We start from the raw sequence: 26743 nt of genomic DNA on the forward strand, positions 1-26743 counted from the left end.
CCTCTGTCCGCGACAAGGCAAAAGATGACTGCCTCTTACTGCTCTGGAAAACTGCTCCTGGGCCTGAAGTAGATCTCCTCGTGTCCGGATCTCCTCCCAAAACTGAGTCACTCCAACCGTGGAGTCGGACTCCATCCAACAATCCCCCAACTGTGTACAAGAGTCCATGATCCTTCGCATGCCGTAGAAACCACAGGAAACGCAATCCTGCCTCCCAAAGAGTCATCTGCAACCATGAGCTCAACTGCCTCATCAGGAAGCTCCCGTCTAATCTGGTGTCCATCAACCAGATCCATGAACCATATTGCTTCTAAGTCAAAAAGGCATCACACTGCTCACAAGGATCAACACCTGTTACGGTGCATAAACAAGTCCTGGAAACCTCCTGAAGACCACACAAGGCCTTCTGAAACCTGTCAACCACCCCCTCTGAATCCGGAAACACAAAGCCTGGAGAAACCACCTCCAAGTGCAAGTAATCAGCTGCCACCTGCCTGGCTTTCCGAAAGGTCCCCGTGGAAAGAACATCCTCATCTATTGGAGGTTCTTTGTCCCGAACACTACGAGACATCAGAGCATAAGTGACCTGTTCAGTTTCCTCTGACTCACGAACACAAGAACCACCAACATCAGTACTGGAAAGTTCCTGCCAACTGCTGCCATCTACTCGTAAGCTATCCACCATCTGGTCCCGGAAAGCCTGTACCTGCAGCGTATCCACACTTAAGTGACCATTACCAGACTGCCACTCATCACAAACCTTAGGACCTGGGAGAGAGAGTGCTGAAAGCTTGTAAACTCCATTCTCCACTCCACCTTCCGAAACCACTTGGCCTGTTGCTTTGTCCCGGAGAGCAACAAAATGCTCATCAAACTCCACCCGTACGCCAGTCTTGCAAACTTGATGCACTGACAACAGATGAAAACCAAGTGCCGGAACATACAACACCTGGGAGGAATGCTTCCCCCCTCTGCCATCGGGAACTATCTCCATCCTGCCCTCACTATGAACTGGGATAGTGGACGTATCCCTAGTAAGAATGTGACCAGAAAGCCTGCAGAGATCCTGTAAATCGGAACGGGAAGGAGTCATGTGCCTGGAAGCACCACTATCGAGAATCCACTCCCGAGTATCCGTTGCGGAGAGTCCTCCAATCTCCTCCCTGCCTGAAGAAAATGAAACATCGGTGTCCATCACCTCCAGGTGCACAAAAGCCGGAGTCTTCATGATTGCTACTGAGGAATCTTCACCCTTCTCGGTCTTCCGCTTGGGACACTGCCTCCAATAGTGGCCTTTCTCGCCACAATCATTACAGGTCCTCTCTGCCTTCAGTTTCTCGCGGTCAGCGTCGGACTTCTTCTCAGAAGACTTCTCCGATGAAGCCTTCCCTTTGCCCGAATTACAGCCTTTCGACCGTTGGCCAGTTAAGGCCTCCGAACCTCCACCCTGCGGAGGGTTCGTGAATCGTTCCTCCTGGTCCAGGACCATGGGCACAAGCTCCTCCCATGTGATGGTGCTGAGCTTGCCACTGGTAATCAAAGACGAGTAAAATGCTGAGTACGAAGAGGGCAAATGTGACAGCAACGTTATGGCCATGTCCTCTGACGATATCTCCTTCCCAACCTGAAGAACTTCCTTCTGAAGAGCTTGCAGCTTGTTAATATGCTCCCGCATCGTCGATGACTTTGCAGGGTTCATAACCCGCATCTGCACTTTCAAGGAGATCCTCTTCATGGGCGATACCCTGTTGTAAACAGAGGCCAAATGTTGCCATATACCTCTGGCCAGCGTCATATGCTTTACATGATGGATTACCTGTGGTGTGCAGTTGAGGAAAATAAACGAACGGACCTTGGCGTTGACACGATCCCACATCTGTGTCTGAGCCTCCTGGTCCTTTCGGGTTGACGGTAACTCCCCTTCCTCTACTTCCGGCCGTGGAACACCAACAACGACGAAATCAGCGAGGTCGTAAGACTCCAGAACAGATTCCATCATAACCTTCCATATGCCGTAGTTGCTCCCGTCCAACTGACGGTCCACCGGGAACGTGGGGAGTGTCGGGATCTTCACATGCCTCTCGGCCATCTCAAACAGATCTGCCATGGCGGGGATGGACTCTGAAAAGGGTGGGTGGGTGGGAACAAAGAAGAACTAAAACCTGCAAGTGGCTGTCCAGCAAATCAGCCCGCCGTCTTCTTGCTTCTCCTCTTCCCGAACAGTCCAAAACAGTCCACCAATCAGCCACACAACGGTCCCCCTCTTGCTCACACAAATCCCAAGAACTATCTAGAGCCTAGGGCTCTGATACCATGTTAGAATACGTAGCGGAGATGATGACCAGATCTGGGAACACAAGAGCAAAAAAAACGCATGCAGAAAAACAGCACAAGAGAGAGTGAGAAATAGGCGTGTAACTCTGCTCTGATATACACAAGAAGATCCCGGTATGATACATTAGTGGCAAGGGGGCTGGGGGCCTATTTATATGTCCCCAGATGAGTAGTCGGCCTGCTGAAAAAAGCTCCACGACTGCAGCATCAGTCGGCCAGCACTAAATGAAGCCCACGACTGCATACATCTAGTCGGCCAGCAGTACAGAGGTCCACGACTGCTGTCACCTGTCTGCTGTCTGCTGATGGGTCAGTCGGCCAGTCACCTGTCTGCTGATGGGTCAGTCGGCCAGCCACTCAGTGCTCCTGCCAACTCAGGGCTGCCTCTCCCAAGCCACAGAAAAAATGGAAAAAATAGGGAAAAAATGCGGAGAGTGGGAAAAAATGATAAAACACCTCATAAGGGCGGGCACACCCACAACAAAGGCCCTGGTGTATAAAACTAGACAGGAGATGACTTCTAACAAATGGGTGGTACAGCAAGTACAACAAGTACAAGGACTGGTACAACCAGTACATTGGCTGGTACAGTAGGTACAAAGGCTGGTACAACAAGTACAATGGCTAGAAATCATAATAAATGATTAAATACTCTTGCCTTAAGTATTTCTTCGCGATGGAAGCCTCCGAAACAGTCCCCAACAGCCGGTATTCTTCATGGGCAGCCTTCAAGAGAGAGAGAAAGAGAGTAGCCATCATTAGGGTAGCCTGTAACGGTGGTAGAGGCTAGCGTGCAGCAAGAGAGCCTCTATTAATGAAGAGAGAGGGCTCCAATTTATAGATTTGGGCCTCCCATGAGCTAAAATGGCAAGAGAAGGCTACAATGACAAGTGGAGAGCCACACAATAGCTGAAGTGACATGTGAGGCCACTTGTCTCACTTTGATCCATTTTCTAACAAGTTGTTGGAAATAAGTGCACACTAGGTGTACTATTTCTCTAGTCTACATTTGTCTAGTCTCAGTTTTTGTCTTGAGTCTTGAGTGTGTGCCATGTGGCACCTCTACATTTATCCCATAAGCACTCTTGCTCAATGTCTTGTACTTGGCCCTATTTATTCAGGGGTCACATCAGTGGAAATATCTCTCAGTTTTGCTTCATTCCTCTTGCACTCTTCTCCATGTTCTAGCTTAGTGTGATACCATGCTAGATTCCTAACATGGTATCAGAGCCATGCTTTAGCAGTCACCCCCTCTAGATTGTTGGAATTAGGGTTGCAGGAATGCACACACAACTTCAAGAAGATGAGTAAGCTTGAGCACAACACAGTAGTGTATTATGAGTGCCAAAAATGAAAGATAACAAGCCCTAGAAGATAATGGGCGTATATACAATGCACGGGGGAAAAAACCTCCTAGTGAGGGAAAAAGTGCCCCGGCGGTCCTAAGTGTGTTCACACACATCACTACTATAATATGGTAACAAATCCCCCCTGGAGTGATGCGGTGAACAAGAGCTAGCACTCATGTATAGGGAAGTGTCTAGCTATGTGGACGAATCCACAAAAGGGAGTAAGCCCAAAGCTTTGCGAAAAGCTTCGAACTTCTCACGAGGCAGAGCCTTTGTGAAAAGGTCTGCAAGGTTATCCTGTGTTGGCACATAAGCCAAACTGATCTCTCCTGCAGAGAGTCTCTCCCTGACATAATGGTAGTGCACCTCAATGTGCTTCGTACGAGCATGGAACACTGGGTTCCGCGCAACTGCCAATGCGCTCTGACTGTCAGTGAAGATGGTGGTGGCAGATGGCTGCCCAACACCCAAATCAGCCATAAGGCGTCTGAGCCACACACACTCAACCGTAGCTGTGAAAGCTGCCCTGTACTCAGCTTCACAACTAGAAGTGGCCACAGTAGGCTGCTTCTTGCTCAACCATGATATGCATGAGCTTCCAAGCATGAAGCAAAAACCACTCGTGGACACGCGTGTGTCATAACAACCAGCCCAGTCAGAATCTGAAAAAGCATGTAAATCTGGCGGCAATGATCCCCCCTTGGGATAAAACAACCCAAGATGCCGAGTACCACTCAAATAGCGAAAGATACGCTTCACTGCCTGCCAATGCTTAATGCCTGGGCTATGCATAAATCTGCTCACCTGTGAGACTGCAAACTGAATGTCTGGCCTCGTAATGCATACATAAATGAGGCAACCAACAGCTGTCTGATAGAGTGTGACATCAAAGTGATCTCCAGCATCATGAAGACTCAACTTCAAACCTGTCTCCATTGGAGTAGCAATAGGCTTGCAGTCTTCAAGGCCAAATCTCCGCAACAATGTTTCAATATACTTTGTTTGACACAAAGCAATACCTCCATCACACTGCTTAAATTGTATCCCCAAATAATGATGCAAATGCCCCAAATCTGACATCTCAAAAGAGGCATTTAAATCAGCCTTAAAATCAGCAATATGACTCTCATTTGGTCCTGTGAGCAGCATGTCATCGACATAGAGAGCAATGATTAGATGTACACCATCCACACGTTTAACATACAAAGTGCTTTCTGTTGGACTATTCTGAAACCCATGTGCAGTCAAATATGCATGTATTTTTTCATACCAAGCTCGTGGAGCTTGCTTTAAACCATATAAAGCCTTTTTTAACCTGCACACTTTGTTTTCCTGCCCTCTTTGAACAAAACCACGAGGCTGCGATACATACACCTCCTCATGCAAATCTCCATTTAAGAACGCAGTCTTTATGTCCAGCTGATGTACATTCCAACCATTATGAGCTGCTAATGCACAGATGCTACGAACAGTGGTCATACGACATGTGGGAGCAAAAGTCTCATCAAAATCAATGCCCTTCTCTTGAGCATAACCTTTTGCAACAAGCCTAGCCTTATGGCGATCCACTGTGCCATCAGGCTTACGCTTCAATTTGTACACCCACTTAGTGCCAATGGCCTTCTTGCCAGGGGGCAAGTCACATAAAGACCATGTACTATTCTTCATAATAGCATCGTATTCTGCTTGCATAGCAGCCATCCAATTTTCTGAACTTTGTGCCTCATCAAATGAAACAGGCTCACTTTCATCGCACATACTAGAAACAGCCAATGCATAACAATCTGACGCATAAGAGGCACCATGAGAGCCAGAACGAGTGCGACTAGACAAAGGGGCATCCAACTTGCTGTCACGCAAAGTCTGCACCAGCCATCTAGGCATATTCCTAGAGCCCTCAATCTCTTGTCTCTCATCCTCAAGTGCATCATGCACATCTGCATCAGATATAGGCTGATCTGTGCCATCATTTAAAACCTGCATAGGCTGAAAAACTGCCTCATGAGGTATTGCACTTGACTGTGCACCACTGAAAAGAGGCAACAATGTATCATAGACATCACGTGAGCTGATATCTGTCTCCTTAGTACATGAAACCAAGGGCTGAACTGCATCTTCCACAAATACAACATCACGGCTAACCAAAATGCGCTTTGACTGTGGATGATACAAACGATAGCCTTTGCTCTCAGCACTATATCCAACAAAAATACATTTGACAGCTTTGTCATCCAATTTTCTGCGATGTTGCACAGGCACTAATGCATATGCCAGGCAACCAAAAACACGTAAATGGCCAACAGATGGCTTGCGGCTATGCCAAGCCTCATATGGAGTGACAACCTGTAATGCTTTGGTGGGACACCTGTTTAGTACATAAGTGGCACACATGACAGCCTCAAGCCAAAAACCATGTGGTAGACTTTGACTCTTAACCATACATCTTGCCATTTCCATGAGAGACCTGTTTTTTCTCTCAGCCACACCATTTTGCTGTGGTGTATACGGCACTGTACATTGGTGTTTTATCCCACGCTCAGCCAGAAATGCATTAAATTCTGAAGACATATACTCCCCCCCTCGATCTGAACGGAGGGTGCCCATCTTACTTTCTGACACATTTTCAGCCATAACCAAAAACTGTTTGAAGCACAAAAACACTTCGGACTTTGCCTTCAAAGGATATACCCATGCATGCCTGGTAAAATCATCAATGAAAGTCACGAAGTAAAGGTAGTTTCCAAATGATGGAGTTTGCATGGGACCACAAACATCACTGTGAACAAGCTGCAATCTGCGTTCAGCTCTCACTGATCCATCTTTGGGAAAGGAAGCACGCTGCATTTTACCCAATATACAGCCCTCACAAACATGCTTGACAGGTGCCTCAAGCTTAGGCAAAGAAGACACCATTTCAGATTTCTGCAGGCGCAGCAAACTTGCAAAATTCAGATGACCAAAACGTGCATGCCACAGTTTTGCATTTGAAATAGCCTGCGTATCCATAATAGCACATGCTGAATCCTCTACACATTTGCCATCCATATTGAGCTTATACAGCCCTCGACATAGTGAACCAGATGCTACAATGATGTCACCACAAGAGAGATCATGAACAGTACATCTGTCATCCACAAATTTTACAACCAAACCTGTTTTGGCAAATGCGGAGACTGACAGCAGATTCTTTTTGATCCCTGGCACATACAATGCATCAAAAAGTGTAAAGGTGTTGCCATTTGCAACATTCAACACAATCTGTCCAACTCCTTTAACGGGATAAGAGGAGTTATTGGCACAAGTGACAGTATTCCCTGTGGGAGCAGACTCAAGGAAAGTGAATAAACTGCGCTGCGAGGTGATATGCTTAGTGGCACCACTGTCAAAGTACCATACATCTGAATCTACTGCAGACATACATGTGTCATGCAAAGATGGGTCATAACTGCACTGCGCATTGAATGCCCATTCTGTATCTAGCACAACATTAGCAGATTCATTGTTAGAAGGAGAGGCATCTGCAACAGCCATACCAGCCTCTTTCTTCTTAGCCTCTTTCGCAGCCAGCTTAGGACACGCTTTGATGACATGATCATTTCCCTTAGAGTACTTGCAAAATGTCTTCTGTTTGTCACCCTTCTTCTCATCTTTGTCTTCCTTCTTTGGTTGCGCAGCATTTGCAGATTTCTGCTTACTAGAAGAAAAGCCAGCTTTACCTTTCCCGCTTCTCTGACTAGCAACGAAAGCTTGATCTGCGACACGCATAATATTCCTATTTTGCCTTGACTGGTCTTCTTGCAGCAAAACAGAAACTAACTCCTCAAATGATAAGGCATTGGGATTGCCTTTCATCATCAAGCGAAGAGTGGAAGCAAAACCCTGATAAGAATCTGGTAGACCATTCAAAACAGTCTGCACAAGTGAACTGTCAGACAGGATTTCATCTGCAGAAATGAGCTGCTCTTTGAAATCCTTGATCTTTGTCAAAAAGCTATCCATAGAATCACCTTCGTTGGCCGCACCTCTACCTCTGCCCCGCCATTCTCTGCGCCATCTTCTCCTGCATCTGCCCTGCCATTTTCTGCTGGATCTGCCCGCTTCTCCCCTCAGCCTACCTCTCCAGCTGTTGCCCGTGCTGCCCCTATCCTCAGTCTGCTGCCATAGCTGCGTTTTTTTCTGCCCGCCATACCAACCTGCCCCATTTGCCTCTGCTCGGCCTGTTGATTGTGCTCCAGCTTGCAACTCCAGATCTGCGCCAACAACTGCCCGTCTTCTCCTTCTTGCTGCTGCGGGGGTTCATCATGGTGCTGCCGCCTCTCTACTTGAGCTTACCGGCTTGTTCATGGAGCCACGACGTCCAGCAAGCTCGCCTAAAGCTGCCGTTTCATCTGCCGCTACGAAGCCTCCATCATCTTCTCCTCCGGCCTCCACTCCAACTTCCACGTCTCCATCTTCGACTCCAGCCGCTTCTATGTCTCCATCTTCTACTCCAGCAACCTCTACAGCAGCAGCTCAAGGCACACTCCAACTAAGAAGTATTTTCAGTCTACTTTCTATCTCTTGAAAATTAAAAATCTCAGTTCTGAATTTTTATTATTATCTCCTCTCGAAAATATCAAACTACAAAGATCTCTCTTCTTAGGGATTAGACACTGACATCCTCAGCAAGTGGTAAGACCTTCCCTTCTCCCTCATTTACTTCTCTATCTTGTACGGGATTAGACACTGCCAAATATGGTAAGACCTTCCCATCTCTCTCATATTTGTCTATGCTTTCATGCTATCTACCACCATTGATCACCAATGATGTAGATCATGGGGTAATGTCATGTCTACATGGACTTGTCTTTGTCCCTATCCAAGAGGCACCCCTGCATTACCCACTCTAGCAGGAGGATTGCCCTTGAGGAGGGATTATCTATCAAGGTCCATCTCTCTGTCTATCTACAATCAGTCAGTCTCTTTGTCTATGTGTCTATCTTGTGTGATCTTACAGTCATATGTCTCTGTCTATCAGTCTATATGCCTCTCTTTTGTGGATTAGCTACCCACATTCTCTTGGCATTTTCTGTCAATGTCCCCATTTATCTTCTATTTGTCAGACTCTCTCATGTCTATCTGACAGTCTCTCTCTCTGTGGGACCACTCTACTGGCTGATTGCCTCTCTCTCTGTCTGTCTATGATCCACTCTTGTCCCTACCCTTGTGGACCCATATGAGGATATCACTTGAGGAGGGGTGTCTCAGGATCTTTGTCTGTCATGTCTTCTGTCTTGTCTCTCAGTCTATCGGTCTTTATGTCTGTCTTCTAGTCTTGTCTTTCTATCTTCCTCCTAGTGTCCACTTAAGGAGGGTGTTGGAAATAAGTGCACACTAGGTGTACTATTTCTCTAGTCTTAGTTTTTGTCTTGAGTCTTGAGTGTGTGCCATGTGGCACCTCTACATTTATCCCATAAGCACTTTTGCTCAATGTCTTGTACTTGGCCCTATTTATTCAGGGGTCACATCAATGGAAATATCTCTTAGTTTTGCTTCATTCCTCTTGCACTCTTCTCCATGTTCTAGCTTAGTGTGATACCATGCTAGATTCCTAACACAAGTGTCAGGCAACTTGTCTCACTTTGGTCCACTTTCTTGCCACATGTCCCAATCTAAGAGATGGGTCCTTCCATAAACTTTATCTCTAAAAATATCCCAACTGGTAGACATTCTGTCATAGGCACTTTGCCAACTCTTGGTATCTGCTCAATTCCAGATGTAATGACGCGAACAGAATTTCCATCGGAGTCGGGCCAAAAATAGCAACTCTCCTAAATTTTAGGAGTGTGGTCCTTTGTATTCTAGGATAATCCCCCATTCCCAAAGCTTGTACTTTCCAAATATTTAGACATCCTGGAGTCCACCAGACTCCTTTCAGACTGGGAAATGTCTAGGCTGGTGACACTATGCATGAAGCTCGGCTACAGGGAAGAGGACCCTCTCCCCTTCACCAAAGCATGGAGAGCCGGGAAAGACTCAACACGCAAGCGAGCCCTCATCCTACAGTTTGCAGGAGAGACGGAGAAGGTCACCTTCATGAGGAAGAGGGTGATTCTACGAGGATTACAGGGAGATCCCATCTATTTGGATGATGACCTTACAAGGATGCAGATAGAACACAGGAAAACATGCATGCCGAGAGTCCTACAGACCTGGAAAGAGGGCAAGAGAGCATTCTATCGCGATGGCCGTGTCATCATCGATGGCAAGGCCACCAATTAGTGCCAGACGGCCTATGGGACATCGGCTATGGAGGATTCACAGATACACACAGCAGTTTAGAACTGCAATGGAGCACTTTGGACACATCCTGGGAGGATGGAGGAGGTCATGGAGGGACGGGACATCATACTACTTACAGAGACGCACCTGAGCCTAGAGAGGGGGCTACCCAAAGTAGAGGGCTATCAGTGGGAGTTTACATACAGGGGGACCACACGGCAGAGCACATCGAGAGGATCTGGAGGTATAGCGGTACTCTTCAAGCGAGAGCTACAGGAGCGCCCAGGTGGGAGCACGTGACCAGGAGGCTAGATACATGTGGATTAGACTGCGACTCTCAGCAGACAGGGTGTTATACATTGCTCTATGCTACTTCTCTCCTAGAGGATCGAGATATGCCATGACAGCAGAGGAGGAGAGTAGAGGGGAGGAGGAGGACACAGGGCCATTGGGAGAGTCACCATATGCAGCCCTTTCAGATGAGATCATACACTACTCCAACCTGGGGGAAGTCCTCCTTATGGGGGACTTCACTGCACGGACACAGAGCCGACAGTGCAACATTTATGATTTCGAGCACCCCGAGGTGATGCACACACTAGAGGTGGAGGACACGGGAGCTTGCAGGGTGTCAGAGGACATGGGGCCGGATAACACCAGATATGGTCATCACTTACTTGAGCTGGGAGCGTGACACCATCTCGTTATTTATAACGGGATGAGAGAGCCTTGCCCTCTTACCCCGATTGAGGATCCACACACATGGCACACATATGCAAAGAGCCTCTACCATATCCCTCAGCAGCCGCCCATACCACAGCCATAGGAGTCCCGCCCTACCACCTCTACTTTCTTTACTGCCTCGATGGTAGAGAGAGTTATCTGCCGGTTACAGCATGGGAGATCGGCTGACCACACAGGTATACAGAGTGAGCATCTTATTTATGCAGCTGACACACGGGACCCTTTGTTGCTCACCTCTTTAATAGGGCACTAGTGAAGGGCCTACCAGCTGAGTGGACTATGCACACCATCGTGCCTCTCCAGAAAGTGGGAGACATGCTAGACCCCAGCAACTACAGGACTATCATGATTGGTCATACATTGGCCAAACTTTATGGCGCAGTGCTCGAGGCAGAGTTGAGCTCATATGCAGAGAAGGAGGGACTGCGAGCACCAGGGCAGGCTGGATTCCGACGAGCTTTCTCCACTATTGACCATATATTCACTCTGAGATGTCTGATTGACCAGGCTAGGGCGCGGGAGAAGAGATTATACTGCTGCTTTGTGGATTTCCGAAAAGCATTTGACACGGTGCCACGAGAGAGACTCTTCCAGCGCCTACAGTCATTGGGGATCCCATCAGAGATGATTTGGGGCATCTATGCTTTATATGAGCAGGTCCTCGGGCGCATACGATGCCCAGGGGGGCTATCTGATGTTATTGCTAGCACCATAGGTGTGAAGCACCATCTGATGTTATTGCTAGCACCATAGGCGCATACGATGCCCAGGGGGGCTATCTGATGTTATTGCTAGCACCATAGGTGTGAAGCAAGGATGCCCACTCTCTCCTACACTATTTGGGCTATACATCGATGAGGTGGCTGACTTCATTGGTCACGGTGGTGGGGACGGGGTAGACATCTCAGGTACCACGTCCACATTATACTATATGCAGATGATATTATTTGGTCTTTGAGTCGTGGATGGGACTACAGCACCATCTCTATGCACTCGATGACTTCTGCACATAGAGGGGGCTTACAGTGAACCTTGGGAAAACCAAGGCCATGATTTTCCACCACACCTCAGGGCCGGTTCGACGACAGGCCATCTTCACACTAGCAGGAGGACAGGTAGAGGTGGTAGACTCATATGTGTACCTGGGGATTACATTTACGACTCCGCCAGGAAGATTTACTATGGCACAGGCAGCCAGGAATAGACTCACACGAGGGTATGCAGCTCTGGCCATGCTAGAGAGACAGTGTCACCAGGCACACTTCCAAGAGCCCCGCACGAAGTGGGGGTTGTTTGACACACTAGTCACGGGCTCGCTACCTCCACATGGTCTCAGATAGAGAGGCCTCAGATTCTCATGCTCTCACGGATGATCCGCAGCAAACCCTCCGTCCCACATGAAATTGTTCGGATGGAGTTTGCTGCACCTCCTATGCTAGTAGAGGCTCTCTTCCAGATGATCTGCTTCATACAGAGGATCAGAGATATGCCATCAGATCGACTCTCACATAGAGCTTTTGAGGCGTCCAGGCAGCTCGCGCAGAGAGTGGAGATAGGAGGTCATGGTAGTCACAGATGATACAGTGGCTCACTCAACATGGTCTCGACATAGAGCACCTGCCACCTTTCCAGTATGATATACATGCACCACACATCCAGCTCTCTCACAGTGAGAGGAACAGAGTCCTTCGGTAGGATTTATGGCAGTGATACACTCAAGAGACTTGGATTACACCCAGTTAGCCTCTACCGCCGAAGATGCTATACTACAGAGATCAGTTTATGCGTATCTCAGCGGACGGATTCATACAGAGACCTGGATACATGGATGTGTACATGCCTCACAGTGCCCGAGTGGCGATTGGCCAGCTCAGAGTGTCATCACACCAGCTTGAGATTGAGGCAGGTAGGGCAGCACGGATCCCCAGAGCAGAGAGGATATGCAGACTATGCCAGGAGGAGGTTGAGAGTGAGGAACATTATGTATGCAGATGCAGAGCATATAGTGTCATTAGAGAGAGATACACCACCATCTTCAGTGGACATCCCTCACTCCGCTAGATCATGGAGTCCGCAGACCAGCGCAGATTTGGCCAGTTCTTGTTAGAGACAGCGCCACAGAGAGACACGGATATGGACTCATACCACAAGGAGAACAGGCTGGCATCTAATTAACAGGCCAACCAGCACCTCAGGGTGCTATATTTGTGCATATTGGAAAATTTTCATTTTCATCTGCATACTTCTCTGCGCTAGGCGTCTACAGAGTTTCACTACAGCAGAGCAGGGGTGAGAACTGACGTCTTCGTTTTTAATCAACCTTTGTACTTGAATTCCAGTTGCAAAACTTCTTTCTTGTACATAGTACAGAACAAAAGTTGTAGGAATCTTGTGTGTGGTGTGTGTTTTTGATTTGGTTGCGCTCTACTCTCAAACCCTAGCACATAAGCACGAGTGTTGTATAGTTGGTATAGAGACACTGGTATTGCTAAAATTTTTATTTTCATCATCCGTGTGCATTGGCTGCTTGGTTAGGATAGAACCCTAGTTTCCAGGAGTGCGTAAGTCGGGGTTGGGAAAACTTACTATTTGGGTTCTCTTATCACCCGTGTGTGTTGGTTGCTTGGCTAGGTGTCACCATTTTGGATTAGTCCCTGATTATCTTTTTAATAACTTTTATTTGTTAATAAAAGTTACTTGTTGGCCAGTTTTATCCATGGATATGTTTACATTAATGGACTCAAATGGTACAATCCCCGGAGTCTAGGTGTATTTGCTCTAGTGGTGAGCTAGTGGCTCAAGTGGTACTATTCCCAGAGTTTGGTGGCAAGATAGATCAGTGGTACGATTCCCGGATCTATGCCTAATAGGAGCAGCAAGTGGTATGACTCTCGGGTTCTTAGGATCAAGTGGTATGATTCTTTGATCCAGTTCTTGAGACGAGCTCATGACGGTACAAGCATCATGAATGGAGATTTCTTGCATGAGTGTTTTGCACTAGCATAAGTGTGTGTGACACTGGATTTATGCTTGAGCATGTGTATGCTATGTGCTCTTTGGTTTGTTATATGTTGTCCTGAGGCAACCCCAGGGCGTGTGGAGTGATTTGTTTGTTATATGTTTACATGTTGGCTTTGAACATGAAAACTCCATTGTAAACGTCGTAATTCATTTAAACCTTGTAAAACCCGCTTTATGAGTGACATGGGCGAGCACTTTTATTTTTAAAGGTCATCTGTGCCATGTTATGAAAGTGTGGGCACCCCTTTTTTTTTTAAATTTTAAGTCTTGTATCATTATAATGTGGGAGAAAAGCTTTATTAATAAAAGAAAAAGCTTTTATATATTTATATGGCTAAGCCCCTTTGTAATTTCACCAAGACGTGCATAGATGTTGGCCCGCATGAACTAAGGCTGGAGCTCCCCCCATCTACGCACTTGCCCCCTACCCCCTCCTGCACGCACCTGGCCCTTGTCCTTTGCGCTCCCCTTCATCCTCCTTTGTGCGCCCCGCTTCCTCCTCCGGGCCTCGCCCCTCCTTTGTGCTCCCCTCTGCCTCCCTCCTCGCACTCTGCCTCCGCCTTCTCCTGGCTGTGTTCCCACTCTCGTCCCCCGCCTCCTGCACGCCCTTCCGCCTCTCCTGTTGCTATCCCTCTTCGTCCTTCTTCACCCTCCCTGCCCTTTGTTCTCGCACTTTTGTGAGCTTCCAAGTGCTCGGGCTGTTGTTTTTCGGCAAGAGTTGGCTTCTCTGGTCTTTACCCATCCAGGAGGACTCCATGGCGGCAGCCGCTATATCATCCCTGACCGGCCCCTTGCCTATTTTCGAAAGTGGACCTCCAGCTCCTGGCATCTATAGTCTCCTCCCTTGTAGCCTCTTCATTGGTTTGCAAGATTGTCGGGGAGTGTGGAAAAGAGAGATGAGAGGCGATGGACTGGAGCGTGCAGGATAGCTTTTTGACTGGTGTCAGCACTGTTTTCTATGCACACAAGCGATGGGGAGATATGTGGGTAACTGGCTGTACAGCTGGCCCTAGAACAGCAGGGCCACTTTTGTGCATAGGGCTGGCAGCAGGATAGGTGCGTGGCTGAGAGTCTACAGGACATTCTAAAAAAAAGTATCATAGGCATAAGTGACCTAAAAATCTGGCCGCGCAGCTTGCTTTTTATTAGTGTTGTATATTGAGACTTTTATTAGTGTTGTAATAATTATTAAAGGCTCTTCCCTTCATCAGGCACCTTAGCGTATAGTGCAATGCGCGGGCATTAATTATTAAAGGCTCCTCCCTTCATCAGGCACCTTAGCGTATAGTGCAGCGAAGCGAGAGACGCAAGAAGATGGAGGTTGCTCGCGCTATTGGAAAGACAAAGGCGATGATTACCTCACAAGAAGGAATGTCATCTACCTCATGCGAGGAGACTTGAAGAGAGAGAGACCCTAGGGGCGATGGTTGCTCGGAAAGACAGAGGTGATGAAGGAAGGTGACGGTTGCTCGGAAAGACAGAGGCGATGAAGGAAGGTTGTCTGCCTCATTCGAGCAGACTTGAAGAGAGAGAGGGGGGGGGCGCCCCTTGTGAGAGAGACAGCCTCTATGCAAGCATATCGAGGAGAGACACACACAGACATTGGGAGGGCATAGACCTTGAGTGAAAGAGAGAGAGAGAGAGAGAGGGTGCACTGCGTAAAGAGAGGACACATACCCTATGAAGCTGGCAGACACGTTGTAATCATGTAGATAAAATAGGGATTTTAACGGATCTCATACTAAAGAAAGGTTTCCAATTTCATATCAAAGGTCACATAAATTAATTCAATTAATCCCACAAACAGAAAACATTTTGGGTACATATTAGCCGGCACGCTTGAAGCATGGGCTGAAAGTCGACCTAAAACGCTGAAGCTTATGTTATCTACCCCCTACTAGCAATCATCTTTAACACTCTGTACTGCTTAATTCCTTGCACGTTTGCTAATTTTCTGCAAACTCTTCTCCACGGTGGAACAAGAAGCAACTCGGGGGTTCGTGCTTTTGGTGGCCAGCCGAGTCTTATATACACGATGTCGTGGGCGATACTGCCATGCAGTCTGCAGTGGTACCACTCGGCACTCAAGTACACATGATTTCCACTTCATGTACAATCTCATCATACGGGACAACCCATTAGTGGAGCGGTATTGGGTAATGATCTTATCTGTGCTTTTACTACATATCCTCAACCCTTTAAGCAAGAATATGGATTATGTGCAACCTCCTCTACCTCTCGGTCAACCTTCACCTACTCCTCAACCTCTTGCATCTCCTTTTGTGGATTATTTATTCACCATTGTTCTTGATTTACAAAGACAGTTAGTGTGAGGAGCTTTACTTGGATAGCTGGCTTGGGAAGTGGACTGCCTTTTTTGATCCATACAAGTACACTGAGCTTCAGTGTATTAGTCAAATTCAAATTATGCTTTAGTATAAGGCCTTCTCCTGGCTGAAGGATCTCCATATGAAGCCAACTACATGGGCCGATCTTTCCCCTGTACTTTTGAGCATTCGGAAGAAGCTCCTTTGCTGGGAGCATGGAGCACCGACTGGCTCTCCCTTGCACTTCGCGTGGTATGTGGTAAATTACCTCTTGCTGGGAATTCTCCCAGGCATGCATCGGACAGGTGTAGAGGCTGATCTGGAACTTTCTTTGGGCAGGGAAAGGTGTCCGTCCCCTACGAGGACGTGAAGGTTTATGATTTAGCCCGGTCATCGTGGTGGGTTCGGCATCATTGATCCAGCTATTCAGAGCAGAACCCTCTTCGTTCGAGGCCTTTAGCTAGGGGGAGCAGTCCTGGAAGGCCTTCCTCCTTACTTGGATTTTGGCCCGCACGGCGTCTCTCGGTGGTCCATAGGACCCTAGTGTGCGGTGGATTTTCATGCAAGCTAGAGCCTGCGGCCTCAGCTCCTCCTTCGAGGACCACTTTGCTGCGAGTTTGATCAGAGCTTGGGGCCACCTCAAGCCAGCCCTCACCCAGTTACCCCCGACCTTTAACGAGGAGAGATTCCGCCAGCCCTTGATTTGGAACCCCCTCTTTAGGATGCCCAATGGCCACCTCTTGGGCACACTCTCTCACTCAGCTCTGGTCCTGCTCAGTCGCTGGGAGAGTGGGCCAGCTTTAGGAGGCTCCCTACAGAGACACAGGACAGATGCCTCGTGGGAATCCAGGGCCACGAAGTTTAATGTTTTGATTGTGCTTGTAGAATCATAATGCTTAATGGCAGCTGAATTAAGGAACTATCTAATTCTTTGATGAAACGAGTATATATGACATTCCTGAGAAGACTTCCTTTTGTGTCATTTGTATTTCTGCTGAATCCACTATCCATTAGAAATTTTTATAATGATGTTAAATGTTGTTAAATGAGATTCTTTTCTTGAAAGAGATTTCAATATGCTCTCACACTATTGTGAGAAGCATGCTTTTAATCCTAGGTTTCTTTTATAGGATTTATGGGATCTTCTAGGAGGCAAGCTGGACTTTTCTATGCACTTTCTAATAGCTTGATGCATGTATGTGTTGTAGGGACATCAAATGTGCAAATATTCTTGTGGACCAAGATGGAAAAGTGAAGCTGGCAGACTTCGGCATGGCAAAGCTTGTAATGCAAATGCCAACTCCTGTCACATGGTTATAATGAAGGATAATTTGTGTTTGCACACTATTTTATAGTTTTTATTTACATTTTCTCTCTTTTCTTATACTTATACCCAAAATTGCAAGATAAGGTCGTCCTTTCATGTGGGCTCACATTTGCATTTGTATGTGTATGCACTTTTTGTTTCCTTACCATTGTAGGCACATAGAATTGTGTAAACATGTATTTGTATACGATGTTCACTAGTAGGAGTGTGCATGTCGGCACACCTGTTCTGCTTGTGTGCACGTAAGTGCTGATGTGATGAGATGGGGTGACCCTTGAGGGCTAGTGGATATATGGAGATGACCAGTTAGGATAGAGGGCCTTTCATACTCTACATCATGAAAATGTATGAAATTTTTGGAGCTGCCAACCATACTTGGGGTATCATACATACTGTATGTGGGATCCCTTTTTTTACAAACATATGGTTCCCAAACATGTTGTGACGAGAGCATGAGGCAGCATCGTTTCTTAAATCAATCATTGCTTATAGTAAAAGGTTGCACGTTTGATATTCTCAAACATCTCAACCTTCTGAAAACATCATACTGAAGTATCATGGACACTTTTTTCCAAACATTGGATATGATTGTAACTATGGTTGTCTGAAGGTTCAAAGATACACACAACCTCCTCATAAGAAAGTTCACTTCCACACCATTGGGAACTTTACACTTCACCTACTATTAAATGTCCATGGTTTGCATCCCACAAAAATTAATCATTGCTGTCCCAAGGGCACATCATATGTTCTTAGACTCATGGTCACAAACCTAGAAGTTTTTAATGGGTGGGAAAAGACACATCGGGGGCCTATAATGCTAGATCTGTTTGTCGCCTCCCTGCAAAGGAAGGGGCCCAGACTTCATGTCAGCTTTCGTTTTGTGCGTTTTCAATTGACTGTTGGTGGGCCGTGTGCCTCCGTGTGGTGTCTCGCGAGATGTTGGTGCATCTGCCTTAATCTGCCTTGAGTCACCTCTGTGAGAGGTGCTCCCATCTCCCCCGAAGGGTGTGAATGATGTCCCCAGTGCTGGTGTCCATTTATCTCATTTCATTTCATTTCAATTTCAAGTTGTTATTAAGTTGTCCATTTCAAATTGTGATATTAAGTTGTGCTATTGCGCGTGTGGGTGTCCAACGGAGTCTATTCCCACTTGATGGGATCGGTTTCAATGGTGGCTCGGACGGAGAGGTTGTCGCAGGCAACAGGCTGATAGGCTGTTGCTTAGACATATATGATGCTGGTGATGATGTCGATATAGCAGCATAAAAAATGCAGCCCTGATGATGATGATGATGGCGGCAGTAGCATCAAAATGCAGCCGTGATGATGGCTCACTTCAGAAAACGCAAGGAAGATGGTTGATCAACAACAAACCCTAAAACTCAGATGGAAACCCTAAAATGCAGAAATAAAAAAAACAACATGAAGCATATGAACGTGCTCTGATACCATGTTGGTATTCATAGGATCTGGAGCTCATGCTATGGAGGGTGGAAGATTTCCATGATGTGAGTGTAGGAGAGATGGGGGTTCAATTAGAGTGAGGAAGTTCAATCCATGACAATGGTGGGGGGGGAGAGAGAGAGAGAGAGAGAGAGAGAGAGCTGCGATAGACAACAAGAGAGAAATGTTGCACAACTCAAATGATACTCTTACTGCTATAAGAACCTCCCAAGTATAGTGCTTTTATAGGCATTAAGCCTCATCTCTTGACCTAGACCTTAATAAGGTACCAACTAACTCCGAATAAGGGTCTCCACATTGCAGGTTGGGTGTACCAGCCTGGGCACGAGTAGTACCAATCCTAGTTTGAATACACTTGCAAACCAATGAGAAATTCTACACTGAATGAAAGCTAACCTCTCTCAACACATCACTAGGGTCGGAATAGGCCGTCCCCCCTCAGGAAAAACTTCATTCCAAGGAGTATTCCTTTGGTACAAGTATGAGGGTGCTTTGCACTAGATTTCCAGCATGTGCATGAAAACAAGAATAAACACTTTCCTTGTTCCCGGACAAATAGCTAGGGAAGAGAAATAAACTATTCTCCTAAGTCTATTACAAAAGGGTAAAGAGAATCAGTAACATGATACAACCAAGAGGAACTCACAGGACCATGTCCCAATCTCTCTTGTTGTTATAGATTCAATAAGCTTTTGCTATATGTCTTTCTTCTCCTCAACAAGTCCCTACAGCCATAGAGCACCGGCTACCTTGCTTTGCATCATCTAGCCGCACCTTCACGACTACACCAGCCCAAAAGCTGTCCGCTTGTTGCTGGACAAATAATAGGTATTAAATCCTTTTTAATATGCTGCGCTTTGCTTCACTTCTGTCCCTTGTGCTGGCCTTCATACTGATGATAGCCACTGGCTGCTAGGGTCCCCTATGGGCTGTCGACTGCTGCCTGAATGCCCCTGATGACTGCGGACTGGGTTCCCATGCTTATTAAATCCTTTTTAATATGCTGTGCTTTACTTCAGTGCTGTCCCTTGTGCTGGCCTTCATACTTTTGCTAGCCGACTGGCTGCTCCCCTATGGGCTGCTGACTGTTGCCTGAATGCCCCTGATGGCTGCTGATTGGGTTCCCATGCCCTCTTATGCTGCTGCTGATGATGATAATGATGGTGATCGTGATGCTGATGGTGATGATGCTACTGGAGATGATGCTCTAAATGCTGTCTTTATCAGGTTCATGCTGGAGATTAGCCATGGCACGGGCGTGCATGTGACATCCTCTCCTGCTCAACTTGATGATGGGATGGACACTTGTTATCCTTCTTCCATGGACTGTTGACTTTGACTCTTTTTTGTCTGAACACCTTCCAGTTCTAATCTCCACTTCCAAGTCTTGCTGAAGAACTGAGCATCTGCTCCCCATGCCTGCTATCCCTTCCCCTTAACATAGCACTGGGTCACCTGCCAGAACTGATCATGCCCATGCTAGGCCTTTGGAACTGATCATCTGCTCCACTGTTGTCCCCATGCCTGCTATCCCTTCCCCTTAACACAACGGCGGGTCACCTGCTAGAACTGATGATGCCCATTGGTAGGACTTTGCAACTGAACATTTGCTCCACTGCTATCCCCATGTATGCTATCCCATTCCCTTAACACAGTGGTGGGTCACCTACTGGAATTGATCATGCCTGTTGCTAGGCCTTTGGAACTAACTCGAGAGCTTAATGATGTACTGGTTCTGAGTACATACCCCCAGAGAATGCTCTAGCTTCGCTTGTTGGAGACCACTCAATCTGCTCCCTTGCTGCATTCTTCTGATGGATCTGTGCACATCCTTGGGACCTATGCTTAGTGGTTGAGCCTAAATGCTCTAATGCCAATGTTACATGTACGGAAGCCTTGTTGTACTGATCCATAGCCCTAAGCCTAATTAAGAACAAAATGTTGATTAAACATGATTAAGAGACAAGCCATAACCAACACATTGGTTGCGGTCTGACCCTTTTGTTGAATCTTCCATGGTTTCTTTTTGTACTGTGCCTTCTCCTACATGTGTAGCTATAGCGATAGCCAAATTATATAAGGAGGTGGCAATACCTAGATCTAATGCTTGGGTTTGTCTCTCCATATGCAGCACTAGCTACAATTGATGTTCACATGATTGAACTTCAGATTGCTTCACCTCCACTTTAATCTACAGTATAGAGAGAATTTCAACTCAATTATAATACATGCAATGATGCATAAAAATTAAAAGAAGTTACACTTTGGGAGTTGTATATGGTGTGTGAGAGTCTAATTTAGGGGTGTGTGTGTATGTGGAAGTTTACGTTGTGTGTGTGTTTGATTTAGGAGTGTGTGTAAGTGTGAGGTTGTAATTTGTGTGTGTTTGTGTGCATATGGGAGTTTTAGGTGGTGTGTGTATTGCCATTATTGTGGCAAGAAGGGACACTTCAAAAAGCAATGCTACAAATGGAAGAATGATCAAAAGGAAAAGGGCAAAGGAAAGGACAAAGACAAAGATGAAGCCAAAGATGCAAAGCCAAAGGGCAAAAGTGGAGTCAAGATTGAAGAAGTCAATGTGTCACATGCAGGTGACAGTGAGGATGAAGTCCTATTCACGTCTTCACTTGATGCCCATTCACTTCTTGTTGCAGGAGATGGTCATGGTATGCACTCATGGATCATTGATTCAAGTGCCTCCTTTCATGTCACAGGTTGCAGAGACTTGTTTGTCAGGTATACTGCTGGCAATGAAGGAGTAGTTTATTTGGGTGACAACCATGCATGCAAGATTCTTGGCAGAGGTGATGTGAGGCTTGTGTTTTCAGATGGCTCACAGCTTATGCTCCATGATGTCAGGCATGTGCCTGAGATCAAGAAGAACCTGCTTTCTACTGGACAGCTTGATGATGCTGATTATGTTACCACATTTGGTCGTGGAAAGTGGAAGATTAGTAAGGGCTCACTGGTTGTTGCCAGAGGCTCTAAGGTGGACACTCTTTACTTCATGCATGCAGGTGTTTGTCACCATGCTAACGTAAATGCAACCGAGCTGCCGGAAATCTCTATGTGGGACACATGAGTGTCAAAGGAATGGAGCAATTGTCTCGTTTTGGTTACTTGCCTTCTCTAAAGTTTTCAAGTTTTCAGTTTTGTGAGCATTGTATACAGGCAACTCCAGTGCCCCCACAAGAAAGCTCTTGGACAGAAAGATGCTCAGTTAGAGCTTGTGCATACAGATGTATGTGAGATGCCTCAGCTTTCTTTGGGAGGGAAAAAATATTTTGTGTCTTTTATTGATGATGCCACACGCAAGGTATGGGTTTATCCTCTTCGTTTGAAGAGTGATACATTCTCAGTGTTTGAGAAGTTTGTTGCTCTTGTTGAGAATCAAACTGGCAAAACACTAAAGGCTTTGCGTTCCGACAATGGTGGAGAGTATATGTCCAAACAGTTTCAGGACTTTTGTGATGCTAAAGGCATCAAGAGGGAGCTCTCTACTCCTTATGATCCTCCACAAAACGGGACAGCAGAGAGGATGAACAGGACCATTCAGGAGAAGGTCCGTTCTATGTTGTCACATGCTGCGTTACCTCATGGTTTTTGGGCTGAAGCTGTTATGACAGCCGTTCATCTTATAAACAGGTCACCTAACACGAGGCTTGGTGGGAAAGTGCCAGAGGAAGTATGGACAGGGAAGCCTCCGTCCTACAAGCACTTGAAAGTGTTTGGTTGCGTTGTGTACGTGCACATACGCAGGGAAATGCACACCAAACTTGATCCTAAGTCTCACAAATGCATATTCCTAGGATATGGTGACAGAGGTGAAATGGAGTATAGACTTTGGGATCCCATGAATAGAAAGATTATACGCAGCAATGATGTCATTTTTGATGAAACATGCATGTATAAGGAGCCTGCAAGGCAACAGGAGCCTGGCAGAGTCATCTTTGATGATGATGGACATCATGGACAACAACCAAGGGCTGTAAATCAGCCATTACAGCAACAAAACCAGCTCTTAAATGGTGCTGAAAATGGTCCAAATGGACAGCCAGAGATGGCAGAAGATATCCCTATGGATATCCCACAGTTAGAGGAGATACCGGGCATGATCTTTCAACCATATGGCATGGAACAGGAGCCACCAATAGGTGATATGCAGGCTGGACAGCAACCTGCAAATGATGGTCATTGGGTACGGAGGTCCACAAGGCCCTCCAGAGCCCCTGACAGGTTTGTTCCAGGGGTTGACTACTTGATGCTCACTAACTGTGGGGAGCCCTCGTGTTATAAGGAGGCTTTACAGAGGGCAGACAAGGCTCTTTGGGAGCGTGCCATGAAGTCAGAGATGGATTCTCTGCACAAAAATGGAACATGGAAGTTGGTGCATTTGCCTATAGGCAAGAAGGTTTTGCCATGCAAGTGGGTTTACAGGCTCAAAGTTGCACCTGATGCAAAGCCAAGATACAAAGCCAGGTTAGTGGCTAAGGGCTTCAAGCAGGAATATGGTGTGGACTTTGATGAGATCTTCTCTCCAGTGGTCAAAATGACCACACTTAGAGCTGTATTAGCTTTGGTTGCTCATGATGATCTGGACTTGATTCAGATGGATGTGAAGACTGCTTTTCTTCACGGTGATCTCCATGAGGAGATATATATGCAACAGCCAGAGGGTTATGCAGTTAATGGAAAGGAGAAGCTTGTATGCAAGCTGAAAAAGAGTCTTTATGGGCTCAAACAGGCACCAAGGGAATGGTATCATAAATTTGATACATTCATGAAATCCCAGGATTTCAGGAGAAGTGACATAGATCAATGCTTATACACCAAGAAAGCTTTGGATGGCAGTCTATTGATCCTCATCTTGTATGTTGATGATATGTTGATTGCCGGGAAATCTCGTAAAGAGATGGATGCCTTGAAGAAGAGGCTGCATCAGACCTTTGATATGAAGGATTTGGGTGATGCAAATCACATTTTGGGTATGCGGATACTTCGAGACAGAAATCAGCGTGTGTTGTATTTGTCTCAGAAGGAATACATTGGCAAAGTTTTGCAGAGGTTCAATATGGACGGGGGGAAGAAGACTAGTACTCCTTTGCCTCCATATGTGAAACTCAGTGCTATGGACAGCCCACAGTCGGATAGTGGCAGGGCTGATATGGCCAAGATTCCGTATGCTTCAGCTTGTGGCAGTCTCATGTATGCCATGGTTGCTACCAGGCCGGACATTGCATTTGCAGTGGGGGTAGTTTCTAGATACATGGCGAACCCTGGCAAGAAGCATTGGGAAGCAATGAAAGGTGTCATGAGATACCTGAAGGGCACACAGGATATGTGCATTTGTTTTGGCAAACAGGATGCATTAGTGCATGGTTACACGGATTCGGATTATGCCGGTCATCCAGATAACCGGAAGTCAACTACTGGTTATGTGTTTACATTCACAGGAGGTGCTGTGTCATGGATATCCAGGATGCAGAAGTGCACTGCCTTATCTACTACAGAGGCCGAGTATATTGCAGCCACAGAGGCTTGCAAGGAGGCATTATGGCTATCTCGGCTAGTGGTTGATTTGGGTTATACAGGGGATATTCCATTGTTGCATTGTGACAGTCAGAGTGCCATCCAGTTGGCAAAGAACCCTGTCTTTCATGCAAAGATGAAGCATGTGGATGTGAACTATCACTTCATCAGAGAGGTGATAGAGAACAAGCAAATTCAGCTTGTTAAGATTCATACGGATGACAACCCGGCTGATCTGTTGACAAAGAGTTTGCCTTCGAAGCGGTTTGCTCATTGCAGACACTTGATGGGCATTGGATGAGGCCAGTTTCAGCCTTGATATGGCCTTGTATATTATCATGTACATGCTGATTTTTCTTTTCCTTCATTTAAGGGCACTTTGCCTTTAAGTGGGAGGTTGTTGGGGTAAAGGCATTATGCCCACCCTTATAGTGTGTACAAGCCCATAAGTTATAGTACATAGTACACTTAGTACTTTTAATGTACTAAGTGCACTATGTGTACTAGTGCAAAATATACATGTGTGATAGGGGAGTCACACACTCATATTCTTGAGTTGACTTATCCCTACATATGTCTCTCTCTCTCTCTCCCTTCTTCTCTGTGTGTTTGTCTCTCACATGAAACCCTAATTCTTCTCCCATTCAGAAAAGTTATCTGAACAGAGGCTTGATGACCAAAAAGGACCCTAGTGATGGGTGTCAGAATGTCGTATGTTGATGCCGATTGCACAAAAAGAGAGCACGAGGAATTTTTGGATTCAACCTAGGGCTTGATTCAGCTTTGTTTTTGGAAAACCCGAAAATTTGCAGAAGGGTTTTGATGGCCTAAGCGGGTCCGATTCTAGATTCCTTTGGCTTGGGAGACTCGAAAAACGATGAGTAATACACCTATCCAAAAACAATCAAAAAAATTTGACTTCTGAAAATGGGCTCTACAACAGTGGTGCTGGTGGCAGCGGTGGGTGGAGTTGGCAGCTCAACCTGCTGATGGGCAGTGCTAGGGCAGAGGAGGCGGAGTTGGCCAAATCAAAAAATTGATTTGGGGCTTCTCTAAGTGATTGCTGGGCGAGTCTTCTCCTATAGGTGGAATATGTTACCATTTGGCCACCCAAATGGTTCACTCTTGCTTTCACACTATGTACATATTGGATTGGTGTCCATGGCTTATGGAATATGCCTATGCAGGTGATTGACACGTGTCATGCTGTATAGTTGGATATGATATTCCGCTGGGACTTGATGTTATCATGCCCGGAATATCTGGAGGACTTGGCTTTCCGCTGGGACTTGTGCCTTTGTGTACATGCCCGGAAACGCCTGGAGGACTTGGCTTTCCGCTGGGACTTGTGCCTTTGTGTACACGCCCGGAAACGCCTGGAGGATTGGCTTTCCACTGGGTCTGGTATTGCATATACTTGCTTGGAAACGCTTGGTCTTATATGGTTTCATGAACGGAAATTGCTCATGCCAATGCTGCATTGCATAGCATCTTTATGTGCTTGCCTGCAAATGAAATTGCATGCTGTTTTCATGCCTGCATGACCTATGTGTAGTTCCGAGCTAGGAGACGCCCGCCCGTGAACCGTGTGTGTGAAACTGTCTGCTGACATGGTTGTGTGGCATGTGAACAGGTGGTAAGTATTACCCAATCTAGGCTCAAATAGCCCTTAGGACTTAGCCAATATTTATAAGTGAGTGCGTTCCCACTTCATTAAAGTTTGGGCGCCCAAAAGTCACTTATAAATTATGACCGCTTCCAAGTTCACACTCACTGAAGTCCCGAGGCGGACAAGACTCAATGTCCAGGACCTGATCCTCCCTTTTTACTCATAAATGGGCATCTCCCCATGTCCCTTCACCTGATTGGACCCCAATTCACTTACTTATTAAGAGAAATTCGTGTTTTCTCTTCATGAGGATTTTTGGAGGCTGAAAACTTTGTTTTTTCACCATTTCTCTCCATTTCCAAGCTCTCCATAGCCATACCCAACTTGCTAGGGTGTTTTCCAAGCTTCCAAGAGTGTTTCCAAGTGCTAATCACTCTCCTACTCACTCCCAATGACTGAAATTCAGCAAAACAGCTCTCATTTTTGCTGTAATTTCTGGTCTTTTTGCTGAAAACCCTAATTTCAGCCTTCCTTTCTCAAGTTGAACCATAGGGGAAGCTTTCCCAAGGTTCCCTTCATCCTCTTGAAGACTTTTGTCGCGAAGGATTGCGGCAAATCGAAGATATCAACACTTCTAAAGCTTCCAACGCGAAGGCTTCCGCTTGCAACAACTTCTATGAAGACTGGTAAGCTAATTGGACAACGTGTTGTCATTACTAACTCAGTAGAAGGGCAGGACTCCTTGTTTAGCCGCCCTGTGTAGTATTTCTCTTGT

General features: G+C 46.3%; 1 protein-coding gene across 3 annotated transcripts in view; it reads left to right on the top strand.

Moving 5' to 3' along the window:
• LOC147625117 (mitogen-activated protein kinase kinase kinase YODA-like) overlaps positions 1-26743 on the top strand; it is a 71024-nt gene that overhangs the window by 36990 nt on the left and 7291 nt on the right. For all 3 annotated transcript variants that reach the window (XM_086818386.1, XM_086818385.1, XM_086818387.1), the window contains one exon: positions 17245-17320. In XM_086818386.1, the coding sequence (XP_086674512.1) occupies positions 17245-17320 (76 nt within the window). The remainder of the gene's footprint in view (positions 1-17244; positions 17321-26743) is intronic.

The sequence above is a fragment of the Cibotium barometz genome, chromosome 24, assembly GCF_041138505.1.
Source record: "Cibotium barometz isolate CiBa-2024 chromosome 24, ASM4113850v1, whole genome shotgun sequence".
In the NCBI taxonomy this organism is placed as follows: Eukaryota; Viridiplantae; Streptophyta; class Polypodiopsida; order Cyatheales; family Cibotiaceae; genus Cibotium; species Cibotium barometz.